Consider the following 24758-nt stretch of genomic DNA (forward strand, 5'->3'; position numbering starts at 1 on the left):
AGGCCAATAGGGGAGAGCAGTTAGGGACAATCAGGCAGGCAGGCAGAGGCAGTTGGGGAGATCAGGCAGGCAGGCAGGTGAGCAGTTAGGAGCCAGCAGTCTTGGATTGCGAGAGGGATGTCCCAGATTGGAGAGGGTGCAAGCTGGGCTGAGGGACACCTCCTCCCCCTCCCCACCCCCGCCGTGCACAAATTTCATGCACTGGGCCCCTAGTAGTTACATAACGTGATAGTGAATAAAGTTGAAGGTCTCATAAAAGTGTATGTGATGATACCTTATAGGGAGATATAGCTGGGGAACCTTTAGGCATCTTCTAGTACAGCTTCTAGTACGCCCCTAAAAATGACCCGCATCCTTGTCATGTTCCTATAAAAGTCAATCAGCTAGATTCAAAATGACAAATGTTCACAAGATCACTACCACACAAAACCACCCACTGCTGCTGCTTTAAATACTACTGCTTTATCCATAGGAAGCTGCCTTTATTTTATCAAAAAGTCAGGTATCGGCAGTTTCCTGTGGTTCATCTGAAAAGTTACCATTTATTATTATTTTTAATTTATCTTAACTGTTGAAAGTATTACATATCTCCCTCTTTATTTGCTCCCATTGGCCCCCTCCTCCCCATTACTACCCCCTCCCCAGGCCTTCACCACACTATTGTCTGTGTCCATGGGTTATGCATAAGTGCATGCAAGTTCTCTGGTTATGAAAAATTACCAATTAAAATGCAATATGTGCTGGGCATTGTGGTAAATCAATGCACATAATCTTATTTCATTTTCACTGCTTCATAAGAAGTCCACATAATATCGTTTCTATGTACATAATATTTCCATTCTGAGATAGGTGTCAACATGTTCAAGTCCGCTGGGTTTGCTCAACACAAAAGGGAAAACTTTCAAAGAGTGACATGGTCTCAACCATCCCCTACTCCAAGATGGTAAAGTGAGCCAGGGTGACTTTTATAATCAACTGTTATACATCTGTCTCTCCCCCATCCAACTTGATAGGGGTACGAGGGTAAACTAAAAATATGATTTTTTAAAGTTCTCTTCCTTTCTCATTTCCCGCCCTTTTACTAACAGAATGTGTAATTGATTAATCAATTGTATACATTGAACCTTGTGTTCTGGCTGAGATTTTGTTACAGTTCTCACTTGACCAGGCAAGAGTAACAAGACTTTCAAGCCAGCCCTGAACTTAGAGGCCTGGCCACCAAGAATGTGGGGGCTGATTGATTAGGTCTCAGACACTCGGGGATGACACACACTCGATCACCGCTTCAGCGATTTCAGAATGCTGACCATCCTGTTCCGGGGACCAGTAATAAAGACATTCATCAAGACCCAAGACCCCACAGGAACTCACATTCCAGGACTGCAAATCACCAGCAACCCTCCTGTACCCTCTACCATCCCCTTTCCCCAATTCCCCGATATAAGCTTTCTCCTTACAAGCTTAAGGGAAAGATGGATATTAAGGTTTTTACTGGTCACCTTCCCAGACTTCTGCAATATGATATTATTAAACGCACACTTATAACCCAATCCCTGTCACTGCTTTTTGGCTGGGGAGTGGCAGACAGCAGGGGCTCAGGACTCTGTTGACCTCTGGTTACAGACTGTGGACTCTTGAGGTCAGAAACATTGCCTGGTCATCTTTATAGTTCCAGGGCCCCAGGCAGTACCTGATCAGCACTTAAATGAATGTTTAATTAGATGAGCTGTTTAACTGGGGGGGGAAAAAAGGGTTCCTTAGAGTCTAGATATGCTTAGTACTGTATAAGCCATGGTTTCTTGTTCTAAAAAAAAACTTATTAGAAAGCAATACATGTGACAACATGAATTAAGTGTTCAATTCTGCAAAAAAAAAAAAAAAAATAGGCAGATACTTTTAGGAAAGCAATACTTCAGGCAATAATAATATCAGCTCACACTAAGCACTGTGCTTAGTGATTTAAGTTGGTTTAATCATTCATGACCTTGGGAGGTAGGTACATTATATCTGTTTTACAGGTGAAGAAAATGAAGCGCAGCAGAGTTAAGTTAATTCCAGGAATCACATAGGTAAGGTATGTTAGGGCTTGCGTTCCAACCCAGATAGAAATAAAACAGTTGTTTCTGCCTGTTTTTCTTTCCTGTGTTTAAACTCTATTTCCTCTGTGACAAAGCCTTTACAAGTCCTTTAAGTCAGATTTCTAACCATTTTTGTAGCATGAAGCTTCTGGCAGTCTGGTGAAGTCTATGGATCCCTCCGAAGTATAATGCTTTGAAATGCATACAATGAAGTTCGTAGCATCTCGGAAGGAAAGCAGTTTTACTGAAATATAGTTATAAAGATATTTTTAAGAAAAAATTTGTGCTATGGAAATTTATGTGCATCTTTAATAAGTCATCAACAAGATATAATGAGAGCTTTAAGTGCACGATAGCTTCAGTGTAGTTTGTGAACGTAAACAACATTTCAGATAGCTGCAATAAAATACATAATACAAAAATATATGGACTTCAATTGGCGATAAAGCCATGGATGCTGCTAGTAGTACTAGAGTTTGTTGTCTACATTCATAATGAAAGGAAAATGCTAAATTTTAGTTAGAGAAAATAAAGGCGCAATGTTTTCCCATCTGAGTTCACCGATTCCCGAATTCTATCCAGATGAAGAATCTCAGCTGTAAATTATAACTAATCCGTTTCTTTCTGAAGCTATTGAATTTTCCCTCAGAGGACTCATCATGGTCCCTCCTCATATCTTGGCTAGGAATGTTGGGAATGTGCCTTAATAGAATATCGAGCACTTAAGAGCAAGACAGAACTCATGTTCCTGGGAGGTCACTTGCAATAGCATCCAACATAAAATAGATGGTCAAAGGTTTATGAGGTAAATGCATGCAAATTTGATATTATTCCCTTGGCTAAAAATATTAGGCACTTCCTAGAAGCTTGAATTTTGTTTTTCAAACTGCTATCCTTCAAGGCAGCAAAGCTTGCCTCACCAGTTCAACTACATTTAGATAAAACTTCCATCACAAACCTGGATCTGTATGGAAAAGGATGCTCCACCCAATGATCTTAAAACAAGTTTAACCATGCTAGAGGTAACTTCAGTGACAAAAATAGGTCATTTTTTAAACTGCAAAGCATTAATTAGTAGAGACCACATCTTTAGTGTGTTTTATGGGGTACTAAATGAAAACAGGCCTTTCAATCGTTATTTTTAAGATGATTACTATAAAGGTAATTAAGTTATATAAGCTAAAACAAAAATGAACTGAGAAAAAGATGATCAATGACTACCTTAGCAGGTCATAGTCTTGCATATTTGACCTATGTAGTGCTTTAAGCTTTCTAAGAGCTTATTCTATCCATTTTTATGATTATGAGAGAGAAAAGCTTTAAATATACCAGGGTGAAACAAAGCACCCACTGGGGCTAAGTTAATAAGGGTACATATGATTCCTCAAAAGATTTCACCCCTAAAACCAAAGAAAAGATAAAGTCTTCAAAAATAGAAGTGTAATGATAAAGTGTCTATTGAGTGTATCTGATAGAAGCAACAGAAATGCATTTAACTGACTTGAGTGTGACATTTAAACACACACAAAGCGTCCTGGCCTATGTGGCTCAGTGGCTAGAGGGCTGGCCTGTGCACCTACGGGTGTTGGGTTCGATTTCTCAGTCAAAGGCACAAAGCTGGGTTGCAGGTTCGATCCCTGGCCCTGGTCAGGGCGTGTGTGGGAGGCAACCAATCGATTTGTCTCTCTCAGATTGATGTTTCTCTCTCACTCTCTACCCTCCCTCCCTTCTACTACCAATAATAATAATAACAACAATAATAATATCAATGGAAAAATATCCTCCGGGGAGGCTTAACAACAACAACAATTATAAACACACACAAAGCTTCATTACTCTTCCAGGCTTGTAAAGGAAGCCAGGGAAATGGAATTATTTACACCTGGAAACTTTTAGAAGTTGAACAGTGACCAAGGTAATAAAGGAAAATTTTAACTCTAAAATTAGGGAGAACTTTCTGAAACAAAAAAAAAACAATCCACAGAAGAGGTCGTTTGCCTAATGAGGCAAAGAACTAACTATACTTGTTCAAATAAATGTTCCTTAACCTTAAGGTAACAAGATAATTAATTTGAAGTAAAATAAATGAAACTAAGCAACTTCCTCAAGAAAGACACTTAAAGTTAAAGAGCATGTCCTGTATTAATGAAGTAGTCTTACTAAATGTAATCTGTGAACAAATGGGCTTACACAGCAGTGCTTCTGCTCAGAGACCCTCTAAACACCACTTGGCACTCTCCCTCACAGAGAATGTGGCTTTGCTGACTCTGAATTTAGTAAAAGCACTGTTTCCAATCAATAGCCTCATGGCAATAAACTCCTAGATATATCTAAACTCTTCCTGAACTGTGGCATCAGGCCAAAGTATACAAAGACTGCGCACAGCACAAAAGAAGCTCCTCAGGTCTGGCCAGGGTCCCCTTCGCAAGGGAACCCTAAATTCAGCACTCCCTCATGACTGGGTTTAGAGAATTCGAGAATGCTACAGAGGGAAGCCAGGAGAGGTAAACCACGTGCGCTTCTGTTCTTTGTGCCTTGGGTTAAAATTCCAGATCACTGGTCAAACAGGAAATCTATACTGGATCTACTCACCCCAGCCCACTGTGTAGACACAATATCCTTTAATAAGAATGTAGACGTAGGAGAAAAGAGAATTTTGAGAGTTAACAGAGGTCTAACCCTGCCCTCTGCCACAAATGTGCTAGGGGGGCTTGAAAAAGTCAGTTTCTTCTAAAAGTACATGAAGAAAGAGGAGGAAAATACTCGAACAGGATGATTTCTTCATCTGTCTTCAAGCAACCAAATTCTACAATTGGTGGATTATCCAGTCTTCATCACAAAGTGGATGTCATCAAGAATGTAGGCAACTCTGCAAAACACAATGACAGGCAGCACAAAGCAAAGGACCCTAAATAGAAACAGCAATCTCAGACTCGAAAATACATTTTCCAGAATCGTACAGAATACTAAATTTAAAATGCCAATCTTAGACTTTAAGAAATGTGATGTCAAACAAAACGGCTAATATCAAAAATGAATAAATACAATGTGATCTGCAGAGCTCAATGCAAATTTAAAGCCTCACTTCTCATTACCGGTCACTGGATTTCGTCTTTGAATGTGTTGACCTTTTTTTAAAACTTTCCTGCCACAGGCTGCCAATCTTGGTTTACTTAGTGATCATCAATTCCCTATGAAAAAACAGACCTTTTTCATGACATTATTTCAAAGTGTAGAAAAGATTTTGACTGGTCAAACATCCCTTGGAATATGAAAAGCAAATCTTCCTATTCCAAAGTAAAATCATAAAGAAATTCTCATTGGAATATTTAAATACAGATCTGCCCAGCCCCTTTACCTCTAGGTCAGTGATGGCGAACCTATGACACGCGAACTCATTTTTTTGGTTGATTTTTCTTTGTTAAAAGCATTTAAATATATAAAATAAATATCAAAATTATAAGTCTTTGTTTTACTATGGTTGCAAATATCAAAAAATTTCTATATGTGACACGGCACCAGAGTTAAGTTAGGGCTTTTCAAAATGCTGACACGCCGAGCTGAAAAGGTTGGCCATCACTGCTCTAGGTTGTACACACAAGACTAAGTAACACACAGGTTGTGCATCTCAGTTCTAAGGAGGTAAGGCCATTACATAAAACAAGATAAAACAAATGCCTTAAAAAGGCTCTCATTTTTCACAAGCCAATCACTAAACAAATGCACGTAATTTGTAAATCAATTTTAAGAGTCTGATAATGTTAGACCAGTGGTCGGCAAACTGCGGCTCGTGAGCCACATTCGGCTCTTTGGCCCCTTGAGTGTGGCTCTTCCTAAGCCTTAGGAGTACCCTAATCAAGTTAATAATGATGTACCTACCTATGCAGTTTAAGTTTAAAAAATTTAGCTCTCAAAAGAAATTTCAATTGTTGTACTGTTGATATTTGGCTCTGTTGACTAATGAGTTTGCCGATCACCGTCAGTTAGACAAAGAAAGTAGGCAGTAGAAAAGGAATGATACCAAAGTGATTGCTGGTGGTGAGAAGCTGTCCCAGATATTCCTGAGAAAGAAACTGACCAATGCAATCAAGTTCCTGGGCATCCTGGACTAGGAAGTAAGATACATAGGGTCCTTCGTGTTTTTTCTTTTTTTCATGAATGTGTACAAAAATTCAAAAACCATAGCCTGGAGATTTCTCCTGGAATGATAGAATCAAGCCATGCTCCTTTCTGTGTTCTTTACATTTGGAAATATAAGAGCATGCAAGCCAAGGAAAAGGAGAAACAGAAACAAATTAACTTAGATGTGGGCAATGAGAGGAAGCATCCGAGATCACCTTCCCCATTCAATGGGGTGGGAAACAGGTGCACAGCAATGAAATGAGTGCACACCAACATGCGGTTCACAGAGCTATTAATACAAGAAAGGTGGAAGCTGGAATGAGGAGGGGGAGGAAGAACTCTGATGCAAACTGCTATCACCAATGATTTATGAATAAGAAAACACAATCCAAAAACAATAATAAATGAGAAATTGTATGCATATCTGCATAACCCACAGACACAGACAACAATGTGGTGAAGGCTATGGGTGCAGGGCGGGGGGACAGGGGCGAGATAGAAGAGATCAAGGGGGAAAAATGGGGACATATGTAATACTTTGAACAATAAAGATTTTTTAAAAAACAATAATAAAATGGGGTGCAGTCTCCACTTGGAATGTAAACTTTTTTTCAACACCTTGTAATTTTTAAAAGATTAAATATCTCCATTACTCTCTTCCATTGTTTGGAACCACAAGACAAGAAGGACACGTGGCACTAATAAAAAAACTACACACCCTTTCTGAAAAGTTGTCAACAAAGCCAACCACCAAAAAGTAAAAGTAAAGCTCCAACATCTATTTTTTTGCATAATAACTGAATTGGAATGTTTCCATTATGCTGAAAACAGCTAGTACACAATTTTATGTACCGTCTTTTTCACTATCTGTTATAAATTATAGTCATTGGTTATATTTGGGTGAAGATCACTTGAATTTTGTGAAAGAGAGGTAGACAACTGATGAGAAGAACAAGTTGGAAAATAATATGTTGCAGTAAACCTATGTTTACCCAACCACAGAATCAGCTGAAGTTTCCTAAATTGAAAAGCAAAAGCAAGCAAAAAGATATGGTCAGAAAGAAAAAGCAAGTAGAATGTGTGTTCGTTTTATGTCTTCCTCCAGACAATGAGTCACTTGCAGGGGGGAAAAGAACATGAAAACAATTTTTTAAAAAAAGATGAAGGTAAAGCAGAATCTAATGACAATTAGCAACCATAAAATTATCAAGATTATAACTGCTAACTTTTATTAATCAGCTATGTATGCTACCTGTCATTTCTTTCTTCTTTTCTTGTTCTGGTCCTTCTCTATTAATTTTGTCTGCCTAGATAGATGATCCGGATGCTTGGATCCATTTTATTTCCAAATTATTCTAACTTTATGAGGAAAAAGATGGATGAAATTTCAAGAGCAGATTTGTTATTTCTTATTCTTACTTTATAAGTCAGTATTTAAACCAAACAAGACATCCAATAAAAATAACACAACAGAAATTATATAGTCATATAAAATCATTATCTTCACAGTATATGCTTCCTCATAACATGCTGAATAGTACTCGCAGTAAATATTTATTAACCGATATAAGCATACAAAGACACACATCCAAGTGGGCACCACATATAAACACCCAGAAAAATCCAATCCTATAAGGACCTAGTTTAAAAAAAACTATTTAACTTTTAATATAGAAGATATCTTGGTCAAATAAAGTGGAGAAAAAGAAATACCTTGAGTCACATACTAAGATCCCAGGTATTAAAGAGAAGTAAAATAGGCCAAATATCTGAAGGTACAAGCAATGTAAGAACAGGCAGATAATTCTTTTAATTTACCGTAGGATATATAAATCTACAACCAAGATGAAAAAAGCTATTCATAAAATTAAAGAAATAGGATTTATAAAGCTAAAAAAATTAATAGCCAACACAGACTTTGGTAAAACTAGTATCCCCAGAGTATGAAGATGTATTTTTCAACTAAAGGGATAATACACATTTATTAGGTATATATATATTCATGGTTAGAAATGGCCATCACAGCTAAAGGCAACTCAGCCTAACAAATAAGAAAATCATCACTGATAGGTTAATAGTTGAAAACAGCTGTATACAGTGAACAATATGTAACAACCTAAAAAAAATAAGACTTCAAAAAATTAAAGACAAAAAAGATCGAGGACTCACAGAATACAAGTTTAGAAAGAACATAATAGCCCAACCATGCTTTGAAGTATCTGCCATCTTCAAGGAAATACAAAATCATGAAACTAAGAAGATGAGAAACTAATAAGCAAAATAAATTCCATAGCAAAACTGAAATATTTCAGAAACATAGAATTATGGGAAAATAAGAGTAAAGAACAAAGATATAGTTTTTACATAGAGCAATAAGTGATGAAATACTCATTCACTTAGCACAACACGTATTTGTTGAAGGCATGTGAGTGCTACATACTGCAATACAATGGAAACCAGGACAGAAGTGGCTCTCCATCATGGAATATATTCCAGAAGTTGTGAGATCTAAGTCAATACCTTTCTCAATCATAGTGTGAATCAAATCAACCAGGTTAGCAAGTTCAAAATTCAGATGCTCCATTGCCAGGAATTCTGATTTCACAGATCTTGGATGGAACCAAAAAATCTGTTGTTAAGTCTTAGTGGATGAGTTCTTAGCTCTGCTATTAAATATCTATGCAGCTTTGAGCACAAGTCACTTCACCTCTAAGATGAAAATAATTCTACCTGTTTAAAAGGTTTATACTAAAGAATAAAAATACTTTTTGCTGTGTTTCACATAGCACCTGGTACAGTTGTATTCAAAATGGCAACTGTGACAGAAAGAGTCCAAAACTCTGGGTCCACATTTAATTCAGCTGCTTATCAAATATATAAACATTGGCCAATTTATTTAACCTCTGAGTTTTAGTTTCTATTTATGTAATATATGGGCAGTAATACTTGCACTCTATCAAAAAGAGATATTGGAAGAAAAAAAATAGGTCTTTTTGGTAAACTATAAAAATGCTACCTAAAGGTAATTAATAGTTAAGGCTACTAGCATTGTTAGTCATTGCAAGGTATACAAAAATATCATTAAAGAGAGAAAAAAATTGTCCTGGCCAGTGCTGCTAAGTGGTCCACACGCCAAGGGCTGAGGGTTTGATTCCCAGGCAACTAATCGATGTGTCTTTCTCACCTCTCTCTCTCTCTCCTCCCCCTCCCCCAACCCCTCCCTTCCACTCTCTCTAAAAATCAATGGAAAAAATATCTTTGGGTGAAGATTAATGACAACAACAAAAAAGAAAAGGGGAAAAAATTGAAAAGCATCTTTTTTTTAACCAACTTTCCCCCCAAAAAAAGCAACTTTGGGGGGAAAAACTCTTGAAAAGCAACTTTTTAACCACCAAAATGTACTCATTCAAGACTTTATTGAGTACCAACTATATGCCACTTTGAAAATAATTCCCCAGTTTACTAAGATCAAAATCTTAACAGCGCTTTGAGGGTTGCACTAAGACAAGTTGGATATAGTTTCCCAAGTAAACACCGGCTGGAAATATTACCAGAAGAATAGAAAACCCTTGGTGGCCTCTTCAATACTACATCTCTTTGTAACAATCCTAGCAAGCAATCATCTAATTCCATTGCTTAGCAATCTACCAGTTGTAAGAACATCATCTGGGGAGCATGGAGGGACCTGGAGAGTATTATGCTAAGCAAAATAAGCCAGCCAAAGAAAGACAAGTATCCCATGATCTCACTCAGATGTGGAATCTAATGAATAAAATAAATTGATGAACAAAATAGATCTAGAAACATGGAGGCATGCAACAGACTGACTATTCTCAGAGGGAAGAGGGGAGAGTGGGGTGGAGGGGGGCAATGAGGGCGGGAGCGGGGACATCTGTAATACTTTCAACAATAAAGACAAATTTTTAAAAATAAGTAATAAATAAAAGTATGGATTCTGAAATTTGGACTCAGTAAGTCTAGCCGAGCTCTGGGACATGCATGTGCAGTGTGCTTCCCAAGAGCCCGTGAAGCGCAGCCAAGAACCGGCCACCAGTCAGGTTGCACTCACCAGTCCATTCTGCATGTGGCCAGTGCAACCAAATTCCGAAGGTATTAGCTTGAAATCTTCCTCACTTCACCTACCATCTTGGTCCTAATTTTGCTCTTGGTCCCGCATACAACCCAAGCCTAAACCTTCTCTGGGCTAAATATCTCCAGTTCCTTCAAGTAATCTACAAGTAATACATTTTAAACCTGACAACGCTAAATTGTCCACATCTTTTTGTTTATATATCATGCCCAGAAGAGAACACAATCCTCATATAGAATACAATGGGACACGCTCCCCTCCTCGGAATTACAGTATTTTCATTGACACAGCTTAAGTGTGCCTTTTACGCAACTGTGGCCCTATCACATTATGATTACTTCTTTTAAATACACTTATTTTGGAAAAATTTTAGATTTACATGAAAGTTGCAAATATAGTACGGAGAGCTCCCACATCCACCTCACCTAGTTGGCAATTTTCCTAATGTTAACATGTACAGCGTGCCACATCAACTTACCAAAACCAAAAATGAGCTCAGTGCTTTCTTTTAATTACATCTTTTTATACAAATTACTCCTCTGAGCCATATTTCCTTCATCCTGAACACAGACTTTTTCACTTTTGTTTTATTACAGGACGCAAATAAAGGCCCTTGCATATTATCCTTTAAGATTCAGTGCAATATTTCATCTTGCTAGTCTTTGGCTCAAAGACTCAGGCTTTGAGTCCTGCAAGATGAAATGTAACATCCTATACTTAAGATTTTGAGGTCCTATATTTGTTGATATTCTGAGTCAAGGTTCACTTCAGACAACAGCAACTATTGCCATGAGATTCATGCCGTACATGTATATGGTAAGCAAGATGTCTATACTTCCATCCAATTCAACAGGCCAATTCTTAGGGTAATGTAAACCTCCCTCAGGGTGCATTAAACAACTTCTGATGCATATTATCAATGATTTACAAATTCAACCAATTTTCTGTACATCCAGTTACTGTGCTTTCATGCAAATATATTATTCCCCATCTCAGGAAAGTTCTTACACATGTGTCTCCACATTTTTTATTTTTTACTAATCTAAATATATGTTTGCATGTGTTGCTTCTTCAGCTGAAAGGCTTAGAGTTATCTGCACAATGAAAGAAATCCATTCACCAAATAATCTGAAATGCTTAGGAAAAAAAGGGAACCCTCTAACATCCACTGGCAACTCACTGAACAGCTCATAGGAAAACGTGCTCATAGGAAATCCACAGAGAATTCCTAGCGAGTCAGTCACAAAATAAAATCAGAAGAAACAGCAACGTGGCATTTGTAATATTATTCCTTCAGGAAGAAATGACATTCAATTTATCCTCTTGAAATTAGTTACTGGTCTTAATTATTATAAAGCTTAGGGAACAAAATGACAAAAGACAGCAATTTACTATTGAAATCCCAATTAAAAAGGATAATTTAGACATGTGGACCCAAAGATAGCTATATTCAGCTATATCAATCATGGCCAAAAAAATTTTCTAAACCGTTTACTTCTCCTCAGAGATGTGAATAATTTTTAATTCTGTTTATCTCTCAAAAACCAGGCTGTGGAATCAGAGTTTTTAAATTACAAAATAGAGTTGACAATGATTTCAGAAAAGTTGCAAACTCATTCCTTTTTTTTATTATTATTATTCCAGTGAGTTTCTTAAAGTGGGAAATCCATTTTTAAAAATCTTGAATAAAGCATCAGGCCCTAGCCAGTGTGTCTCAGTTGGTAGGAGCACCGTCCTGTACCTTGGAAGGTCGCAAGGCGTTTGATTCTGGTCAGGGCACATACCTAGGTTGCAGGTTCGATCCCCGGTTGGGGTACATGCAGGAGGCAACCCATCAGTTTCACTCTCACAACGATGTTTTTCTTTCTCCCCCTCTCCCTTCCTCTCTAAAATCAATGACATTTAAAAATAAAATAAGTGTAAAATAAATAATAATAAAATATTAGAATGTCAAAAACAAAGACCTCTTCCCACTTACCTCATAGTAACTCCGGACAGCATTGAAAAATGCTTCATCAGCTACGATCTGGGTTTCCCCGTTGAGGAAGGCCTGGAATCGTTCTTTCAGTAACTGCAATTGTTGCTTATTAAGCTATTAAAAAAAGAGAGAAAAGTAGCTGAAAAATTTGCCAATCCATGAAATGTAATTCTAAAATGTTATATTTGTTACATGTGTATTAGATTTGACACCTAGAATTAAATTTATGGTAAAGAAAAATAAAAATTAAAAAGTCCTACTATTTATACTTATGACTCCTTCACTGGAGGGAGGGCATATTAGCTCATGCAGAAGCATTTTCTTACAATTGCTAACTGGAGAAAGAACAACATAGTCTTGCTGATAAAACCAATCCCAAGACATACAGGAACAGGACAGGAGTAATCTTCCCATTTCGCTCAATCCTCACCAGACTATTAAAGAACTCAGTCCAGTTCTGGATTCTACAGAGAGATGTGAAACATCTGAAACTAAACTGAGGATCAAATGTTTAAAAGATTAGAAAGTCTAATCAAACTGGTATGACTTGGCTTCAAAAAGAAGGCTGATGTGAACTAAGTTTAAATCATTTCAAAAGGCTTATTATTAAAACTAGAGGCCCAGTGCACAAAAATCTGTGCACTGAGGGGGGGTCCCTCAGCCCGGCCTGTGCCCTCTCACAGTCTGGGACCCCTCGGGGGATGACCACCTGCTGGCTTAGGCCCGCTCCCTGGGGGGATTGGGCGTAAGCCGGCAATCAGACATCCCTCTGGCAGCCCGAGAGCCCTCGGGGGATGTCCACTTGCCAGCGGGGAGCAGGCCTAAGCTGCAGTTAGACATCCTTAGTGCTGCTGAGGAGGCAGGAGAGGCTCCCACCACTGCTGTACTGGCAGCTGTCAGCCTGGCTTCTGGCTGAGTAGAGCTCCCCCTGTGGGAGCGCAATGACCACCAGGGGGCAGCTCCTGCATTGAGCGTCTGCCCCCTGGTGGTCAGTGTGTGTCATAGTGACTAGTCATTCCCGGTCATTCTAGTGTTAGGGACAGTTTGCATATTACCCTTTCATTATATAGGATAGAGGCCTGGTACATGGGTGGGGGTCGGCTGGTTTGCCCTGAAGGCTGTCCCGGATCAGGATAGGGGTCCCACTGGGGTGCCTGGCCAGCCTGGGTGAGGGGCTGATGGCTGTTTGCAGGCTGGTCACACCCCCTTCAGGGTAGGGGTCCCCACTGGGGTGCCTGGCCAGTCTGGGTGAGGTGCTGAGGGCCGTTTTCAGGCTGGCCAAGCCCCCACCCCCACCCCCAGAGACGGAAGCTCCCAGCCTCTCCTTTTTTTCTTGTTTATTCTGGGATTTATTTACTTTCTATAATTGAAACTTTGTATCCTTGAGAGGAGCTCAGAGCTAGCCAGGGCAGGTGGGAGAGAAGCTTGGCTTCCTCCATCACCAGGGGCAACCAAGCCGCCTGCTGGCTCCAGCTCCGTGGCCGCTGCCAGCTGAAAGCAGGTATCTGGGGTTTATTTATCTTCTATAATTGAAACTTTGTTGCTTTGAGTGGAGCTCAGAGCCAGGGCCATGGTAGGTGGGAAGCTTGGCTTCCTCCGTCGTTGGGGCAACCAAGCCTCCTGCTTGCTGCTGGCTGCCATCTTGGTTGGGTTAATTTGCATATAGTCACTCTGATTGGCTGGTGGGCGTGGCTTAAGGCATAGCAAAGGTATGGTCAATTTGCATGTTTGTCTTTTATTAGTGTAGATGCCATTCAATATGAGAGACAAACCCTTTCTAAGATGGATTTTATTTAGGAGCCTAACAAATGAGACAGTTTGTAAAGACACTGTTGCTGGTAGTAACAGACTGATGAAGGAGTGTCCTATTGTACCCCAATGTGGAAAACTTCTTGCCCTGAGCAATGGAGAGAAGACCATTCCATTTCTTTACTAAAGTTACAGCCTTCACTTTAGGGAAAGCTAACCCACACTGAAATGCAGAAACATCACCATTTTACTCCATTCTCCATTTCTACACTATGGGGAGAATAAAAGCAGGGAGTGTGTGTGTGTTTGTGTGTGTGCTAGCAAGGCAAATTAAGTCCATGACTTGTGCTCTCTAAGCATGGTTCACAAAAGAGACCAAATGGAAACAGGACAGCAATTGCTGAGAGTGAGACAGCTGAGAGCGCGTTAGTTGCCAAGCCCTGAGAACTGCCAAGAAGAGCTTCAACTTGCAAACAAACTAAGTGTCCAGACAAAATAATGGAGATGGACATGTACGTGGGAATAACAATGAACTGGAGGGGACCTTAACTATCTTTTTTCCCAACCCCCTCATTTCATAAATAAAGGCATTTAAAACCTAGTGGATTCCTTCATTCAATTTTTTCTCATCAGACGTTATGTTCTTTAAAAATTCCTTTAAATCTTGGCAATTTCTAGTTTACCAGTGTGTAACTAGCCATTGTATCTATGAGCTACTTTTGGTGATTATGGCATGGAAATTTCATGGGTACAAACCAAGGAAAGGATATTTGAGCCTCCCACCTTTTGGAAAGTCCAATGTTGGCACGTTCACAAAACATGCCAGAGGCACCTGGATAAATATCAGGCTTCAACTTTTCAATTAATAAAAATTACTGCAGTTACATTTAAGATATAAAGTGAAAAATATTACAGTGATATACAAATACTCAATAAATGGAGACTTTGTTAGTATAGTGAAGAGGTCCCCACTGCCACATAAACAGATAGGGAGAAAAAAGGAAATGAAATTTAAAATCTAGCAGTGGGGAACAATAGTGGGGAAACAGACTTCTTTACATGCTGTTTGCATGATCAAAATAAGCTGCATGTTACACCTACAAGGAGACCAATGGAATATACCCAACAAATGGATACAAATATAATCAGAAATGTCCTATAAAATACCTTTATGAGCAGCCACACAGAAGAAATTAAATTGGAGCATAACACCTCTGGTTACAGTCCAAATGAATTAAACGTTTAATGTAAAAAGATGAAACTGTAAAGATACTAAATGAAAAAAAAAAAAGAAAAAGGAAAATTCCTTACGTTCTAGTATGAGAAAGAACGTTCTACCCATGAATCAAAATCCACATGTAATAAATTTAATTACCTAAACAATTTATTTAATACCAAAAGTAAAATCATTGGAAAAGACTAAAGAAAACAATATATATATATATATACACATACACTTATAATTCATACCATAAAGAGCTATTTGCAGGAGATTAAAAATGGCGGCAGAGTAGGAGGATGCTGCATGGTCATGCTCCCAGGAACAAGCTGGAATTACAACTGAAATATGAGAAGGCTTCCTGAATGATCAACGGAAAACTCACAGGAGAGAACCCTGATACCCAAGGACCGAAGGTGGAGCCGGCATAGAGACTGGTAGAAGGGGCAGAGACGTGACCCACAGAGGGCAACTGAAGTCCCAGAGAGATATCTCAGCCGGTGGTGGAGGGGGGGGAGGTGTCACTAAGAGCTATTTGCAAACACATGGATACTAGAAATTGATAACAATGTGACCAATAATCCAATAGAAAAACTGACAAAATGAATACATTCAGAGAAATGACTCCTAAACTATGAAAGCCTAACTTAATTCATAACCCCCCAAAAAAGGCAGATTAAATCTACATGAGTGGGGAAGGATTCTGGGAAGATGGTGGAATGGTGAGCATCAGAAATGTGTCTCAACCAGAGCACTGGCAGTGTCTGCCTGGTGTAACTATTTCTGTAGTCTGGAGTCTACTAAAGGCTTGCAATTTAAAGGGGAAAGCTTGAATGGAACTGCAATTAATTTAGGTTAATTTTGGCTCTTAGCACAGCCACAGCTACCCATCCCTCACCTCAGCCCTAAGGCAACAACAACAAAAAGCCAACAACCTAAATTTTCATAATTACAGAATTCAAACAATGGTAATACTATTAGTTCTATAAAAAGAATTAAAAAACTCCCTTATATACTGATATGAAAAGATCTTCAAATATCTGGGGGAAGGAAGCTAGTTATAGCACAGTATGCAAAATAAACCACTACTAGAACACAGGCAAAATCAGAACTTGCATTTGAATTTGCTTCCAAATGCAGACAGAAAATGTGTGAACTGGACAGATAAAAAAAAAGGGGCGGGGGTGAAAAAGTGTTTTCAACCTATACTACTTCATTCATTTTAGGTTTTAAATCACAGGACACTTTCTATCTGCACAAATTTTAACTTATATTTAATATACATTATGATAGCAACTGTGCATATCTTTTTGTTGTTATTGTTAATCATTCCTCAAGGATATTTTTCTATTGATTTTTTTAGTGAGAGTGGAAGAGAGAGAAAAACATTGATGTGAGAGAGACACATCGACTGGTTGCCTCCAGCGTGCGCCCCAACCAGTGCTGGGGACTGAGCCAGCAACCAAGATACATTCCCTTGACCAGAATCGAACCTGGGACCCTTCAGTTGGCAGGCCGAGGCTCTATCCACTGAGCCAAACCAGTTAGGGCAGCTGTGCACATCTTTAAACTAAGAATGATTAGTTTAATCTCATCATGCAGTTTCAATCTCATCATCTTGTAGGGAGACTGGACAACAAACCAATGGATTTTTAAATTTTTCCTTTCAGGTAGAAGATTTGAACTTGACTGGATCCCTTCATTAATGTTTCAAGGTTGATGATTTCCAAGAAAGGTAGATTTGTGTGTTGGGGGGTGGGGGGTGGGAGGGGGTAATGTGTTTTAATTAAAACAAGTCTCCATCAGAGGTGCTGATGTATCAGGGCAACTACTCTAGAGCAAGCATGTCAAACTCTCGGCCGGCTACGAGGCATGTGGCCCGCCAGCTGCGAGTTTGACATGCTTGCTTTGGTACAGAAGAAAGATAACACCAGGACCTCACATGGAACTAGACAACAATGTCAGCAGCACACCATGGACAACACTCCCCTGGAACCAGTCAATGTACTGACTTTTACACAATCCATAGCAAATAGCTTCAGAGCCTCCATTTGAACCCATTAAAACTAAAACATGCCCTAATCGGTTTGGCTCAGTGGACAGAGAGTCAGCCTGTGGACTCAAGGGTCCCAGGTTTGATTACGGTCAAGGGCATGTACCTTGGTTGCAGGCACAACCCCAGTAGGGGGTGTGCAGGAGGCAGCTGATCAATGTTTCTAACTCTATCCCTCTCCCTTCCCCTCTGTAAATAAAAAATCAATAAAACTAAAACACACACACACACCCGGCTTTATTATTTCACAATGAAGCCAATTCTACTTTGGGATAGCTATAAAGAATTAAAACCCATGTCCCTATGACTTCCCCACAATCCTAGTTTTTTGCTATCTAAGATAAAACAGATTTCTCCATCTTCAACACAGCAAGCAGTTCAGAAACTTGAAGACAAGACCTGGATTATTTGTGAGTCTTCTCTTTCCCAGAAATAAATTTTGCCAGTTCCCCCAATATCCTAAGGGTACTCTCCAGTTTGTCCATAAATTATGCATTAAACAGTTAAATAAAACTAAGTATAAGAAAGCACTTGGAAAGCTCTAACATTATGCAAATGAAACTCCTAAAATAGCCATGTCCTTCCTAAAATGTACCGGATAGATTGATCGTGATTCTTCCAAGGATAGTGTGGCTGACACAAGAGACAAGTGGGAGGGCTACTTCCCACATCCTAAGCAGTCTGTGTCTACTAATCCAAACTAAAAACAAATTAACTCTTCTTGGCAGTCACATCCACTGACTCACATTGTGATTACAATCAAGAAACATTTCTAAAACATCCTGACAAGTGCTTCACTAAGTTATGTTTCACCTCGCTAGATTCATTTGCTCCATTGTTCCAGTTGATTATATTTTTTACAAGTCTAATTCCTTCACACGATGAGCAAAGAGCTCTCCTAGTTTTGTTATACCCACTAATATAATAAGGTGTTAGCCATAATCTCCATTCAGGTCTCTTTAAAAACCTTCATCAATTCAGGATTAAGAAAATCAGGAAACATGTCGTTCCACAAATTCATCCAGTTTGACACCATTTGATTATATTATTAATCAGCCTACATTTTAATTCTGTCCATATATTTATTGTCTTCGCACTGTGTTTACCAATGAAATGATTAAATCATTTTTCAACAATAAAGAAAAATTTGCCCTGGCTGTTGTGGCTCAGTAGTCAGAGTGTCGGCTTATGCACCAGAGGGTGGCAGATTTAATTCCCATTCAAGGGCACATACCTGGGTTGTAGGTTCAATCCCTGCCCTTGGGTGGGATGCTTGAGGGAGAAAAACAGTCAATGTGTCTCTCTCACATCTATGTTTCTCTCTCTCTCTCTCTCTCTCTCTCTCTCTCTCTCTCTCTCTTCTCTCTCTCTCTCTCTCTCTCTCTCTCTCTCTATATATATATATATATAATTTATGTATTTTATTGATTTCAAAGAGGAAGGGAGAGAAAGAGATAGAAACATCAGTGATGAGAATCATTGATTGGCTGCCTCCTGCATGCCCCCTACTGGAGATCAAGCCTGCAAGCCGAGCGTGTGCCTGTGACCGGAATCAAACCTGGGACCCCTTAGTCCGCAGGCCGATGCTCTATCCACTGAGCCAAACCAGCTAGGGCTCTCTCTTTTCTCTATCTCTCCCCAGCCCCCTCACCTCCCTTCCTTCCACTCTCTCTCTAAAAAATGGAAAAAAATATCCTCACCTCTTGGGTAAGGATTAAAAATAAATAAATAAATAATAAAGAAACATTTAACCAGCAGAAATTATCTTATGGGAAATTTAAAAACTAAATTGCCGATGCTTAACTAGAACATGAATACCTGAGTAAATATCTAAATACAACGGTGAGATTAGCTTTCTAAAAAGAACACTTCCAATACTGACAGTAATAGCTACAGTGTGTAAATCCTGGCTGGCAGTGATCATTTATCCATAATAAAAACAATTGCCACAGGAAAAAACACAACTTCCAGAGTTCAAGGAGATGTTTTATATTTCCCAGGTTTTACTTTTTGTCATCTTCTTTTTTAATGTCCAAATTAGATTCTAGCCTTTTCATTTGAAGTCATGATCAACTGCAGACTTATGCCAGAATCTCGACGACAGCAGGAGACCAGCCATTATGCTACCTAGGACCCAGCAACCTCTGCTGTGCAGAGCCTGTGCTCACCTGTGGACCCCGTCACGGGCCTTGACACTCTTGGTGGGTGCCACATGACACCCGGTGAGGAAAAACTATCACAGACTCCACAGGTGACTGGTGGGTACTGTGTCTCTGAGGATGGAGGGTGGGGTGGTGGTGTGTGCATGTATTTTAAAGAGGCAGAATCACATACTTTTTCTTTCAAGTAGGTAAAAGGAGTCACTTCAGGAACAGTCTCTGAAATGCACAAAAGCCTAGTTTTAATGCCTGTCAATGAAACGTAGTAAAATATAATAATAGGGAAAGAGTAAAAGAGAGGTGCTATTTTCTTTTTTAATATATTTTTATTGATTTCAGAGAGGAAGGAGAGGGAGAGATAGAAACATCAATGATGAGAGAGAATCATTGGTTGGCTACCTCCTGAATGCCCCCTACTGGGGATTGAGCCAGCAAGCCAGGCATGTGCCCTTCACCGGAATTGAACCCGGGACCTTTCAGACCACAGGCCAACACTCTATCCACTGAGCCAAACCAGCCAGGGCAAAGTGCTATTTTCTTTTTCCCTTCCTATGTCAAAAGATCTACATAAAACCACCGGTGCCAAAAAATTAGTGTTGCTTATGTGTCTAAAACAATGAAGCTCCCCAAACTGCCTTTAAGAACAGAGTAACAGAGGAGCCCTGACCACATTATTATCCTATATAATAAAAGGGTAATATGCAAATTGACCCTAAGGGCAGAACGACCAGTCGCTATGATGTGCACTGATCACCAAGGGGCAGATGCTCAATGCAAGAGCTGCCTGCTGGTGGTCAGTGTGCTTCCACAGCGGGAGCACTGCTCAGCCAGAAGCCGGCTCATGGCTGGCCAGCGCAGCAGCAGTGCAGCACTAAGGATGTCCGACTAAGGGCTTAGGCCCATTACCCCTCAGTCGGACATTGCCTGAGGGCTCCAGGGCTGCCAGAGGGAAGTCTGACTGCCAGCTTAGGCCCAATCCCCCAGGGAGAGGGCCTAAGCAATCATTCAGACATCCCCCAAGGGGTCCCAAACTGCAAGAGGGCGCAGGCCGGACTGAGGGACCCCCCCCCCCAAAGGTGCACAAATTTTCCTGCACCAGGCCTTTAGTACATTATAACAACCTTTGGGAGGCACTGCTTCTAATAATTTTCTATCTAAATAACTTTTCTTGCCTTCTTCTAGAAATCCAGAATTTGAAACATGCATCATTTGACTACAAATACCAGCCTCACTTGACAATGCACATGGTCAAATGACTAAGTTAAAGCCAATGCGATATAAGCAAAAGTGCCATGACATCCAGGAAACCATGAAAGGTAGATGAAGCAGATACTTTTTGCTTCTCTCTTTTCTCACCTCCTGGAATTTGATGTGCTAGCTGGAACTACTAACTTGGCCCATGAGGACAGCAGAACAGCAAGATAAACAGAACCTGAGACTTCCCCAATGTGGAGCAGCCATTGCAACCCTGGATTGCTACCCTCCCACTTCCTTCATATGGAAGAGAAATAAACCATCTATGGACAGATCACTCTTATCTGAGGTTTACTGTGTCATATGCTTCTGAACCAAATCCTAATTGATACAAATCCCAATAAAATACCCAAGCAGGGAAAAAAGGCAATAGTACTGGTAAGGTTTATCTTAATTAATTCTAAAATATTCTTTCCATATATTATTTTATATGAAAAAAACTCCTTATCCAATGTAATTGCCCACTGGGCAATGAACACCTGAGTCTAAGTGTCTGAGGTAGACTGAAAATAGTTATTTTGGCAGACTGAAATCTATCATTCCACGGTATTGAAAGGGGGGATTAAAAAGCTCCAAATCTGCAAATTCCACTTTAACATATTTTATAATAAAGGTATACTAAGTAATGAGTACAGAACAACAAAATCCCATTGCATTGTGGACAAATGGCCCCAGGCTAGGCTTACTCAGCCTAAGTGAATTATTTCTATCCACATTCTCACTGACCTACTATTCTAATTCAAGCCTCAGCGAAATTACTTGCCATTACAGGATTGTCTTGGAGGAGGGTGGTAATACTGACACTACGAATGTTAAATCCATGAATGCTAGGCACATTCCACGCATGTGTCAACCTCCCTAAGTCTCCTATAAAGTGTTTATCCTCATTTTACAAATGAGGAAATTAAGCTGAAAGAAATTAAGCATCTTCCCTGATTTCACATCTAGTAAGACATCAGGGCAATATTTGAATTAGTATCTTGATCTAAAGTCTATTTTCTTCCCAGTCACACCCATTATTTCTGCCTCCCTTATAGCCCCACTTTTTTTTTCCAATAAGAGGTGTTTTTCCATGTCTATTATGTCATATATAGCTTCAATGTATTTATTTCCTTATTATTTAAGCCCCATTAGAATAAAATCTGCTTTAGGAAAAGAACTTGATTTTGGCTCACAGTTCTAATCCCATACTAAAATAATTCTAGCACAGTGGTTCTCAACCTTCTTAATGCCGCGACCCTTTAATACAGTTCCTCATGTTGTGGTGACCCCCAATTTCATTGTTACAAATTGAACATAATTAAAGCATAGTGATTAATCACAAAAACAATGAGATATAAGCAAAATTACGTATGTGTTTTCTCTGTGAAAGGGTAGTTGGACTCCCAAAGGGGTCGAGACCCACAGGTTGAGAACCGTTGGTCTATCTTATAGAATGTGATACACATGCACACCCATATTTTTTAAGAATGAACGAAGGAACAAACAAATGTCAGGTGGTTGTTATGAGATTATTCCTTACCAGGATGACCAAATCTACTCTCATGCTCACCTGCTCCCACAAAAGAAAAGTTGGTTCGTTACACAATCATAAAAATGTAAGATTACCTAAAGCTACCACAATGGGTATGATAGCAGAAGAGCAAGACACTGGAAACCTATTTGAAAAAATAATGATAGAAAACTTCCCTAATTTGGTGAAGAGCAGAGAGCCCCAAACAAAATGACCCCAAAGAGGCCCACATCAAGACACATCAGGATTAAAATGCAAAAGATTAAAGATGAAGAGAGAATCTTAAAAACAGCAAGAGAAAAGCAGTTAGTTACCTACAATGGAGCTCTCATAAGACTGTCAACTGATTTCTCAACAGAAACTATGCAGGCCAAAAGGGAATGGCAAGAAATATTCAAAGCAATGAAAAGCAGGGACCTACAGCCAAGATTACTCTACCCAGCAAAGCTATCATTTAGAATCAAAGGACAAATAAAGAGCTTCCCAGAAAAGAAAAGGCTAAAGGAGTTCACTACCACCAAAGCAATATTACCTGAAATGTTAAAGGGTCTTTTTAAAAAAGAAGAAAAAGATAAAAAATTATAAACCATAAAATGGCAATAAATATCTACACTAATAAAAGAGAAACATGGTAATTGGCGTACGACCGCTACCCTTCTGATTGGCTAATCAGCGTATCCTTATGCAAATTAACTGTCAGCCAATATGGCGGCCGGCAGCCATGCACTGAAGCGAGCAGGGAGGCTTCCTTGCTCCCGTGACTGCAGACTGCAACGTTCCCCGCCTGACTTGCAGGCCTCTGAGCTGGCAGTTTGAAACATTCTAACAAATATAGCCGGCTGGGATCTCAGAGCTGAAGTTATACATTGTTTCGATTATAGAACGGCAAACAAACCAGCAGTGGAAGCCTCAGAGCTAGAGCCAGAGCTAAAGCTGGCCCAGAAGAAAAAAAGAAAAGAAAAAAAGGAGTGGTTGGGAGCTTCCCGCCAGCCTGAAAGCAGTCAAAACCGCCAGTCTGAAAACAGCCCTCAGCCCCTCACCCAGACTGGCCAGGCACCCCAGTGGGGACCCCCACCCTGAAGGGTATGTGACCAGATGCAAACAGCCATCAGCCCCTCATCCAGGCTGGCCAGGCACCCCAGTGGGGACCCACACCCTGATCCAGGACACCCTTCAGGGCAAACCAGCCGGCCCCCAGGCCTCTATCCTATATAGTAAAAGGGTAATATGCCTCCCAGCACCGGGATCAGCGGAGCAGTGAGGCCTCCTGGCACCAGATCAGCGTGACAGGGGGCAGCGCCCAAACCCCCTGATCACCCTGCGGCTCTGTGTGTGACAGGGGGTGGAGCCCCAACCTCCTGATCGGCCCTGCTCTGTGTGTGACAGGGTGGGGCACCCAAACCCCGCCCCCCCCCACGGGCCCTGCTCTGTGTGTGACAGGGTAGAGCCATAACCTCCCCATCGGCCCTGCCCTGAGTGTGACAGTGGTGGCGCCCAATCCCCCTGATCCGCCCTGCTCTGTGTGTGATAGAGGGCGGTGCCCCAACCCCCTGATCCACCCTGCTCTGTGCGTGACAGGGGGCGGTGCCCCAACTCCCCTATTGGCCCTACTCTGTGCATGACAGGGAGGAGCTCCCCAACCCCCTGATGGGCCCTGCTCTGTGCGTGACAGGGGGGAGTTCCCCAACCCCATGATGGGCCCTGCTCTGTGCATGACAGGGGGCGGCGCCCCAACTCCCCAATCAGCCCTGCTCTGAGCCCGACCAGGGGCTGCACCTAGGGATTGGGCCTGCCCTCTGCCACCCAAGAGCAGGCCTAAGCCAGCAGGTCGTTATCTCCCGAGGGGTCCCAGACTGCGAGAGGGCACAGGCCGGGCTGAGGGACCCCCCCTTCCCCCCCGAGTGCACAAATTTTTGTGCACCGGGCCTCTAGTATATCTATAAACAAATTAATCTTAAAAAAAATAAATGAAGCAGAGCAGAAACACATTCATAGATACAGAGAACATACTGATGGTTATCAGAGGGGAGGGGGGTTAAGGGTATGGATGAAAAAGGTAAAGGGGTTAAGAAGTACAAATTGGTTGTTACAGAATAGTCACAGGGAAGTACAGCATAGGGAATATAGTCAATAATATTCTAATAACTGCATAGTGTCAAATGGGTATGAGATTTATCAGGATGATCACTTAGTAAATTACATAATATCTAATCACTGGGGTATACACCTGAAACTAATAATGTATGTCAACTGTAATTGAAAAATAAAAAATGAGCCCTAGCCAGTTTGGCTCAGTGGATTGAGCACTGGCCTGAGGACCAAAGGGTCCTGGGTTTAACTACGGTCAAGGGGATGCACCTTGGTTACAGGCTCCTCCCCTGTCCTGGCCCTTGTCCAGGCTTGTGCAGGAGGTAACCAATGGATGTGTTTCTATAACATAAATGTTTCTTTCTGTCTTTCCCTCTCTTTTCCACTCTCCCTAAAAATCAATGGAAAAATATCCTCAGGTGAGGATTAACAAAAAATAAAAATAAAATAAAAAA

The 24758-nt window shown here is 40.4% G+C and overlaps 1 protein-coding gene across 9 annotated transcripts in view; it reads right to left on the minus strand.

Annotated features, from left to right (window-relative positions):
* The window catches only part of CADPS2 (calcium dependent secretion activator 2), a 497767-nt gene that overhangs the window by 381055 nt on the left and 91954 nt on the right, over positions 1-24758 (minus strand). For all 9 annotated transcript variants that reach the window (XM_070423807.1, XM_070423806.1, XM_070423804.1 and 6 more), the window contains exon 2: positions 12269-12382. In XM_070423807.1, coding sequence (XP_070279908.1) covers positions 12269-12382 — 114 coding nt within the window. The remainder of the gene's footprint in view (positions 1-12268; positions 12383-24758) is intronic.

This window comes from Myotis yumanensis, unplaced genomic scaffold (assembly GCF_028538775.1).
Source record: "Myotis yumanensis isolate MYYU_CA2020_CCGP unplaced genomic scaffold, mMyoYum1.0.hap1 SCAF_9, whole genome shotgun sequence".
Taxonomy (NCBI): Eukaryota; Metazoa; Chordata; class Mammalia; order Chiroptera; family Vespertilionidae; genus Myotis; species Myotis yumanensis.